General features: G+C 34.1%; 1 protein-coding gene across 1 annotated transcript; it reads left to right on the forward strand.

The window, feature by feature from the left end:
* The first annotated feature begins 573 nt into the window (after positions 1–573).
* On the forward strand, positions 574–9,056 carry LOC100818109 (lysophospholipid acyltransferase LPEAT2). The gene is made up of 14 exons (XM_003528843.5): positions 574–1,123; positions 2,339–2,519; positions 2,614–2,673; positions 3,290–3,453; positions 3,545–3,608; positions 3,689–3,754; positions 4,656–4,751; positions 5,823–5,867; positions 6,242–6,312; positions 7,439–7,505; positions 7,871–7,921; positions 8,105–8,215; positions 8,300–8,347; positions 8,450–9,056. The coding sequence occupies exons 1-14, from the start codon at positions 726–728 to the stop codon at positions 8,609–8,611; spliced, it is 1,584 nt and encodes a 527-aa protein (XP_003528891.1). The 5' UTR covers positions 574–725; the 3' UTR covers positions 8,612–9,056.
* Positions 9,057–9,565: the final 509 nt, after the last annotated feature.

Here is a 9,565-nt window from a genome sequence, read left to right on the forward strand (position 1 = left end):
ATTAAATATTAATATTGAAAAAATATTTTAATTAAATTTTTTTAACTCAATACAGTGTAAAACATAAAAAATGTACTTATTATAATATAAAAATGATTGTTAACTCGTATTTTTAAGGTACTAACTAAGGAAATAATAATAGAAAACTGTTATTAAAAATTTCGTTTAATTTTAATACATTATTACAGTAAAAGTATGTTATTAATTAAATAAAATTTATATTAGATATAATTTTAAAAATTGTTACTTCTTTATAAAATTCATTCTTCCATATTATTAGACCTGTTCCAAACACATGCATAAAAAAATCTGAAAAATAAATAAACTCTAACTTACAAAAGCAGAAAACCAACGAGTAAATCAAATAATAAATCCCTAGACAACTTTATTATATTATTATAATTATAATATAATATAACATAACATATTCTTTTGATTTGAATATTTTTAATATGAAATAAATCATATTAAAATAAGAATATATATGCCCGTAATTTTTTATAAAAATTAATTATTACTTTTTATCAATATTAAAAGAAGAAGAAGAAATCTTACATATAACAATACAACACAAGGCACCGCAAATCAGAAACATAACACACACCACTTGGTCACTCTCTTTGGTTCCTTTCCCCTTTTTCCCTCTTCCTTCTTTCGCTACGTCTCGGGTCACTCCCCACTCTACACTGCGTATATTTATACGTATCTCTACGCCCCACCGGCCAATGGCGGACTCCGACCTCTCCTCCCCCCTCCTCTCCTCCCCCGACCACATCGTCGTCACCGTCCACCCCTCCGCCGCGCCATCCGCCACCGGCAACCCCTTCATCGCCCTCGGCTGCGACGACGACGACTTCTCCGTGCCGCCACCGTCCACCCTGGACCCGTTCCGCAACCGCACGCCGGCGATCGAGGGGCTCTACGAGTGGGCCAAGACGGCGCTGTGCCTGCCGCTGGCGGCGCTGCGGCTCGCGCTGTTCGGGCTCTGCCTCGCGGTGGGGTACGTGGCGACGAAGGTGGCGCTGGCAGGGTGGAAGGACAAGGAGAATCCCATGCCCAAGTGGAGGTGTAGGGTTATGTGGATCACGCGCTTGTGCGCCAGATGTATTCTCTTCTCCTTTGGGTACTCTTCCCGATTTTAATCGTCTTTTCTCTCTCGATTTGGATTTTTCAATTGATTTTAGATCTTAGTTGATTGTGTTTGTGTGTGAATGTTTTTTTTTTCTTTCTGTTTTTTATTTTTTTATTTTTTGGATAGTTATTGAATTAGTGAATAACAACATTCTGTTAGGAGAGAGAGGATACTAGTTAGGGATGGATGGTTAGTACTAATTCTATGTCTTTTTGGGAGGTTTATGATGAAGTGTTTGTTTGGATGTTGGAACTGTTTTTTTTTTTTTTTTTTGTAAAAAGAATTATTTTTTAAACAGGTAATTTGGGGAAAATGATTATTTAGCTAAAATGAGCTGATTTATTTGCTGATTTTGGCGTTTTGGAAATAAGTTAAGTAGTTTGCAAACTGAGTTTGCTGAATTGGAGTAAGTGCAAGGGAAAAACAATGGGTTGAGAGTACATGCAGTGAGTACGTTGATGTGGCATTAGGGTACTTGCTGCAATTATGGCTCCTCTGACGTGGTGATTTGTTATGTTGTGATGGGAATCGTGTAATAAAGACTGGGATGGCGTGAAGATCATAAAGTGTGGTTGGTGAGGAAAATGACAAAGCTTTAAGCTGAGTGAGGATTGAGTATTCCAGCTGCTGGATAACTAACTGATGTAATTATTTAGTGAACTTCTTGGTTTCATTCTGGAGTAGTGCATGTAAGAGAAAATGCATGATAGAATTGGCTTCATTCAAATTAGCTATAGAACTTATGTGTGCATCTCTGCTTGATTTATGATAATTATTTTGTTTAGGGAAAAAAGGGGACAGGTAAAAGGAAATGAAATATATATATATATATATATATTTAGGTCTCCTTTGATGTTATGATTTATGGAAGGGAGCATATGGGGATGGGATAGAGTCTTTCATTTATGTGTGGGTGTGTGTATAATTATGTATTGGTTTTATTATGAGAGAACACTGGAAACCAAAGGTAAATTAGGGAATGATTGAAGGAAACAAAACAGTTCCTTTGCATGTTATATGACTACAAACCACAGGTAGATACCCTGTTCATGTTGTCTCATTGGAAAGGAGCTTATGATGGTTAGGTTGTTTTTACTTGAAGGTTGATTTCAGTTTCATTTTATATATTTACATGCAGGCCCTTAACTTATTTTGGTTCTGAATTGTGAATGTCTCTGTATTGTTGTCTGCTTCTGTCCATTGCAGCTATCAGTGGATAAAACGGAAAGGAAAACCTGCACCAAGGGAAATTGCTCCAATAATTGTATCTAACCATGTTTCTTATATTGAGCCTATCTTCTATTTCTATGAATTATTTCCTACCATTGTGGCAGCTGAGTCTCATGACTCCATACCTTTTGTTGGCACCATTATTAGAGCAATGCAGGTAATTTCATTTCATGGTTACATTTTATGTATGCCCATTAAAAAATATAAGAACAATTGCCATTTTCCATTTCTTTCCGCTTTTATGTTTTCAGGTCATATATGTTAACAGATTCTTACCATCATCAAGGAAGCAGGCTGTTAGGGAAATAAAGGTAAAACATTTCTATTAGTATGTCTATTGTTATTTTATCTACGTCCTAAAGATTGTCACTCTTTGATTATTGAAATGGTTGTCAATTGATACCCAGTTAATCACATTTACCTCTTTTATGCCCCCTACTTTTTGACAAAATCACTAGATAAATTTCGTGAAATATATTTGATGATTTAGGAAAGTGTGAGTAGCGCAAGACACACTAATAGAAGTTTTTTGTTCATGCACAGCAAAGTGATTTCTCTGTTTTTTTTCCTCTTGGCCTCAAGTAGGAGTTGTAAATATGTTATTAGTATGAAATTTGCAATGAAAAGTGTATGTTTGGATTAAAGTTTGCAAATTGAGTTTGCAAAAATTTCCAAATCTTGCTTCTCAAAAGTCTTGTTGGACATATAATCTGGAAGAGAACCTCAGAGTTGAGTGGGAGTTCACAAGTTGTAAAGCGACATTAGCTTCAGATTGTGAAATTGAATAGCAACATGCTAGAATTATTCAAAACTAATGGGGCTGAACAACAGATATTTTGGCTATGAATTTACTTGATATAATTTGCATGTTATCAATTTTATAAGCTATTTGATACAGAAATCTGCTTTCAAGGAACTGAATAACAGAGAAGGGCCTCTTGTGATAAATTTCCTCGAGTACTATTATTTCCCGAGGGAACAACAACTAATGGCAGGAACCTTATCTCCTTCCAACTTGGTGCATTTATCCCTGGATACCCAATCCAGCCTGTAATTATACGCTATCCTCATGTACACTTTGACCAATCCTGGTAGGAAATTTGTTTGTGAAGATCCTTGCATTTCATTACTGTTTATAAGCATAAATTATCACTCTAACTGTTTTACTTGCAAATCTGTTAGGGGTAATGTTTCTTTGGGAAAGCTTATGTTCAGAATGTTCACTCAATTTCACAACTTTTTTGAGGTATATTCTCTTATGGAATCCACCACCTCTGGAAACTTATTTTTCTTGAGTAATTTAGAACTTTTCCTTAAATTGAACAGGTAGAATATCTTCCTGTCATTTATCCCCTGGATGATAAGGAAACTGCTGTACATTTTCGGGAGAGGGTGAGTTTTCTAGTTTTGTTATCTTTCATATGTTGTCAAAGGATTTGAATATTTATGCTTGTAATTTGCTAAATGCAGAAAACAATTGTAATAGTTTGATCCTTGAAACCTCTATAGGTATATAAAAGTTTGCTATGAATTGAGTTCAAGATTCCTCTCTGGAATCTGAGAATCTTCTTTTACCTCTATGGGTCAGTTTGGTGTTCCCTTACAAAGGGGTGAAAATTCAGGGGTGAACTTGATGTGAAAAATTATATATAAAATTATTCTTGATTATTTTTTCACCCTAAATTTCAAGGAGGCACTAATCTGACTTAAAGCCTAATCTTGTGCGAAAATGAAATTTCAGTAATGTGCCAATTAGCAACAAATAATAGAACACCAAGCCAGAAATCACTTTATAAAGCACTAATTGCAGAGTCTAGGTCTCTAGGATACATCTTGCAAAGTGAAGGCTAGACTAATGGGGATGTTGCACATAGGATTCAGGCTTAGGTGGATGGAATGGAGGATTGCTTTAGACATTACTATTTACTAGTATTACAAAGTGCCTGTCAAACTCAGGAAAATTCTACTCAGTTTATGTTTGTCAATGTCATTCTAACAACACATAAAACTGTGATAAGCTGAGATGATACTGCTGAAGAGGATGAATGGACATGCAAGACAAGAAAAGATTAGGAATCAATTTATACACATGACAAAGTTGGAGTAGCACCTATTTAAGGGAACGATTAAAACTTGTCTAAGATTTTGTAAACATCACGTGCTTTTGCCCCTTTTTTTAATCTTTTTTATCATTGTCTTTTGTTACGAAGAAATAAACTGTATGTTTTGTTGAATATAATCTTTCCTTGTGTCAATAGTAACCATTCAAGAATTAATATGTGGATAAATGCAGACTAGCCGTGCTATCGCAACTGCACTAAATGCTGTCCAGACAGGACATTCTTATGGAGACATAATGCTTCATATGAAAGCACAAGAAGCAAAACAGGTGCTTTATTATTATTATTATTGGTTTCAGTTATAACTTCATCCTAGTTACGTGATTGCTCTTTTGCATTTTAAATTTCTTTGCCTTTTATTATATAAAATGGTCAAATTCAAACTTGCAAATCAAAAATCAGGATGGTTTGCATTTATAGATTATTTTCATGTAGAACTAACATTAATTGTGACATTGAATATCCATGGAGTTTCTCGTATTTAAACACTTTTCTGATATCTCAGTTACTGTTGTCTAATGTATGTAAGCTCTACTAAAGTGAAAACATGGCATATAAGATGTAATGTAAAAATAATGTGATAAACCACTGTCTTGTAGGGGGAACAAGACATCATAACAAGATTTTTATTTATTTATTTTGATTTTTTTTGCTTTTATCAATCCAAAAAGTATGCCTCTAATCACTTATATATGTGTCTACCTATATAACTATATTAAAGAAAGCCAACCAAAAATGGAAGAAAACCAATAATTAAGCTACGAATGGAATTTTAGTAGAAGAAGATTCATGTATTAGAAAAACAGAGACAAGTAAACAAATTTAGAGTTGTGTTTCTTTTATTTACTGCTTTCTTCTTGGAGATTGATGATTTCAATGCGTTGTGATCAGGGTGAAGCACTCTGCTCTCTTGCTATTTTTCTTTTGATGAACAAAACTATGTATATATTATATAATATTATAATTAGTACCAGAGGTACTTTCGTATTAACATCCCAACCTCACTGTCCACAAACCTGCTAAGGTAATTAAATATATATCAGTCGTCGTGATATATATTGACATTACCAAAGCTGTTTGCAACTTAGCACAGAGTGGGTAAGCCCTCAACAAAAAATCATCCATATCCCCCCCATACATGAGTCCAGCTCTCTTGCTATTGAATGACAATCTGGGTTAAACTAAAAATTTCATGTTTTATACCAAAAATATTTGTTTGCTAAATCTTAGAAAATCATTCTTGACTATGGAGACATGGCCAAGAATCTTTGAAAATTTCAAGTCATGCTTAGCATTTAAGTTTTGTTGTTGCTGATGTTTTAACTTGTTGACTTTTTCAGGAGAACCCCTCAAGTTTTATGGTTGAAATGACCAAGGTGGAATCAGTGAGTCCCTAAAAGCAAATGACCTTACCATTTCCTTTTTTTTTCTGCCATTTTCAAGTCCCTTGTAAATTATCTTTTTCTTTAACTTTTTAAGTAGGATATTTAGGTTAAACCTTTTGAAGTACATGCAAATGCCACAGTAACCCTTTGCTTATGCCAATGGATGACAGACATAAGTGACCCAGGGTGGCTGCATAATGTTTGGGCCTTCTAATCTATGGGAAATATGTAGTGAAAGGGGAGAAATATTTTATATTGTGATTTGTGGTATATTATGGTGATAGTATGACTATTAGTGTATGACAGCCTGTATCTAACTGATCTGATCTGCCCATATGGTATACGGAAGGATAAAAGAGATTTTGTGCTTTCAGTTATTTCATATCAGCAGCACGGAAGCTGTGGACTTTCTGGATAAATTCTTGGCCATGAATCCTGATCCCAGGTACTATTATCACATTCTTGTATGTTGTATAACTAGACAAACCAGTTTTGCTAAAGTACAGTGGGAAACATCAGTTAAATTGATTTTTATATTTGGTGGTAAGCAGTTGATTGTAAATTGATAATATTGATGACAATCAATGTTGAGTTTTTACTTCAGTTGATGGTGTTACCGTGCTAGTCATATTGAAATCACCTTGTTTGTGGGAAATGATTCTTTAAATACTTGTTACTTATTGTTGCTAACCTCAAATAATTCCATGCAAGACCTCTCAAATTCTTCACAGGAAATGAACTGTTGGGGTTGAAATAAATGTTAACCCAATAATAGGTTTGATTAAGTTTTGTAATTGCCCCAGTTCTTACATTTATTTATTTTCTATAAAAGATATTTTTGTCTCTTTGGGGCAAGGACAATATGATTGAGGATATCAGCTTTAAAATTGGAAGTTACCATTTATATAACATGAATTTATTTCTTTGGTTGGGCATTTATTGGGGCACTTGGTGCTGAGACATTTTCACTCAAATTGGAGGCTTGAACAAGATGTATATGTTTGGTACATGGGTGTGACTTAAGAGATTACTGCATGCATCTCAACTCCCCCTATTTACCTCAGATGCCTTAGGTGTATGGGCATGTGTTGCTCTTTCTAGCATGGGAATCTTAGATGTTTGTGCCTGTAATCCTTGAAGTTAGATATTTAAGATTACCAATTGCAGTCAAACAAGGGCATCACACATGCCTAAGAATGTAAGATGATTAACAAATAACAATTGTCATACTAACTGTAGGAATCCTTAAAACCATAGTAAATGGTACATGTGCACCAAATGCCTCCTCATAGAGTTATTGAAAAAGCCTTATTGCAAGCTAATCAGTCTCCTTTCTATGAGGATTGCTGGAAATTCTCAGTGAAAAATCTATAAATCCTTGCATTCATACACATTGGGGCCAAACCATTGGAGTATCATAATGGTTTTTGAATCCATGTTTTTGTGCAAGTCTTTCTTTCTTTCTTTCTTTTTTTTTTTTGCTTTTCCTTTCTAGCAACTGTGGCCTATACATGTGATTGTATTTGGTGAACTTTACCACTTTTATGATGGAGTCTGTATCTTGCTTACAGTGGTCGTGTTCAATATCATGACTTCTTGAGGGTTTTAAGACTTAAGGCTTGCCCACTATCTGCAAAGGTTAGTTATCAAATAGCTCAAAATTTCTTTAATATTGTGGGATTAAAATCCCTCAAGATTTGATGTTCCGATCCTTATATTTTATGTTAAATTCTCTAATTCCACATGCATGACATATTTTATAATAAGTTATTATCAGAATGCTACAATATTATTTGTATACTTGTAATTTTGAAATAAAATTTTCTGCATTCTGTTTTTCTTCCCTTTTTGCTGCATTTTTTCAGCTTAGCAAAATTTATCCTACTTCCTCTTTGCCACCGGTGTTCTTTCTGTTACCAAAACCTGAACTCCTGCATGACTTGAGTTCATTTTGCTGGCTTTTTTTGCCTGTTGATTGTCATGCTTATCATATTATATTACAGATATTTTCATTCATTGATGTGGAGAAGAGTGGGACAATTACGTTCAGACAGGTAACTATTTGCAATAATTTACCCTGTTTCTGTGCTATATTGATCAGAAGTAGCAATTGATACTACAACATTTTTACTATTTTGTTTTTTGTGCCAAAAACTGCAATACAAGGTTCAAAATGTCCTTGTTGATTACAACTCTTATGTCTTGTGCACTTGTTTGTAATTGTATGTTGCTTCCAGTTCTTGTATGGATCTGCCCATGTTATGTCCCAACCTGGGTTCGATCAAACCTTTGAAGAAGCCTTTGCTGGCTGTGGCGGTGCAGTAAAGACCTATGTTGTTGAACAAGAGGTATTATAGACTTTTGTTTTCCTATTTGCCCTTACTGTGTTGGGTTATCCCTAACATGTTCTTTTCAATTCCTTTTAAAATCAGTTACGAGATTTCATCCAACCTGCTATCCTCAATTGGAGTGAGGATGAGGTAATTTATATTTAGTAAACACTTCTTCTCTCCAGTGTTTCTGTCATTAAAATTCTTAACACTCTTGTTGTAGTCTGACTGACTTAAACTGGTTACTTGTAGGTCCATGAGTTTTTTATGTTATTTGACAATGATAATGATGGAAGAATTGACAAGAATGACTTTCTTTCATGCCTTAGAAGAAATCCTCTTCTCATAGCATTTTTTACACCTCAGCCACAGCAAAAAGAATTTGAAGGTAATGGAGTGATAGAAATAGTGTGATGGATGGATTTCACATTCAGGTCTTTTGTGGACTACAAAGAAAAGAAATGGGTAGGGATTCCTGGGGAATACATACAGTATAGGATGCAGTGGCCTCATTTTTTTTTTTTCCTTTTCTCTTTTAATTTTTTTACCTTGCTCTGATTAATTACTCGTAAAGCATAACTATTTGGTGAAGATCTGTGCCATCCATCCTGCTTCATTTGATGTTTTTTGTTAGCTAGGTCAGTTTTGCACAGCTAGATGTCAGTTACCTGGATGTTGTGATCACACCGATCCAACATTTGAGTTTTGGTTCAGGGACCATGCTGACATTTAGGGTCCATGTGGTTCATGTAAAGTTTGAACCAACGTGTCAATTTGTAACAAACATTATAACTGTATTTTTTTTCAAAGATGTGAACATGAAGAAAGTAATGTAATTTATTTGGATTTTTTAGTATCATGAAGGAATGGTTTGTTGCTTTAGAGTTCGTCATGATTTCATTTATTAATTCTTTTGTTGGTAGTTCTTAGAGGTCTCAGATAAGAAGTGGGTATATGCTGCTTCTCAGCCAGCAGCATGTTCTCTCTCTCTCACACACACATTAATATAAAGTAATATACATTATTCTAAAATTAATATATTAAGAAAGTTATATTTTTTTTCTAAAATTATTCATAATTCCATCAAGACTTCGCATGATTATGAATTTATATTCATACTAGACCTCCTTCGTAGTTTATTGTTTTGGTATTTAAAAAGTAGTGATTCGTATACAAAAACAGTGGAAATTAAAAATAATATTCGATGAAAATATAGAAATTAAAAATATATTTTATCCTTGTGAATAACAGGAATGTTTAGAATTGTGCTAATTTCAAAGGTATATAACTTATGAGTTACATTTTGAAACTATGGGGAAGATGATTAAGCATAAATTAAGAAATTTAAGACAAGGATTTAAGAGAACA

Source organism: Glycine max, chromosome 7 (genome assembly GCF_000004515.6).
Source record: "Glycine max cultivar Williams 82 chromosome 7, Glycine_max_v4.0, whole genome shotgun sequence".
Lineage (NCBI taxonomy): Eukaryota > Viridiplantae > Streptophyta > Magnoliopsida > Fabales > Fabaceae > Glycine > Glycine max.

Excerpts from the sequence above, each read along its gene's own strand:
- LOC100818109 (XM_003528843.5), top strand. The coding sequence starts at position 726 with ATGGCGGACTCCGACCTCTCCTCCCCCCTCCTCTCCTCCCCCGACCAC. Across the intron at positions 4,752-5,822 it reads AAGCACAAGAAGCAAAACAG|GAGAACCCCTCAAGTTTTAT; the intron begins GTGCTTTATTAT and ends TGACTTTTTCAG. Across the intron at positions 6,313-7,438 it reads GCCATGAATCCTGATCCCAG|TGGTCGTGTTCAATATCATG; the intron begins GTACTATTATCA and ends TCTTGCTTACAG.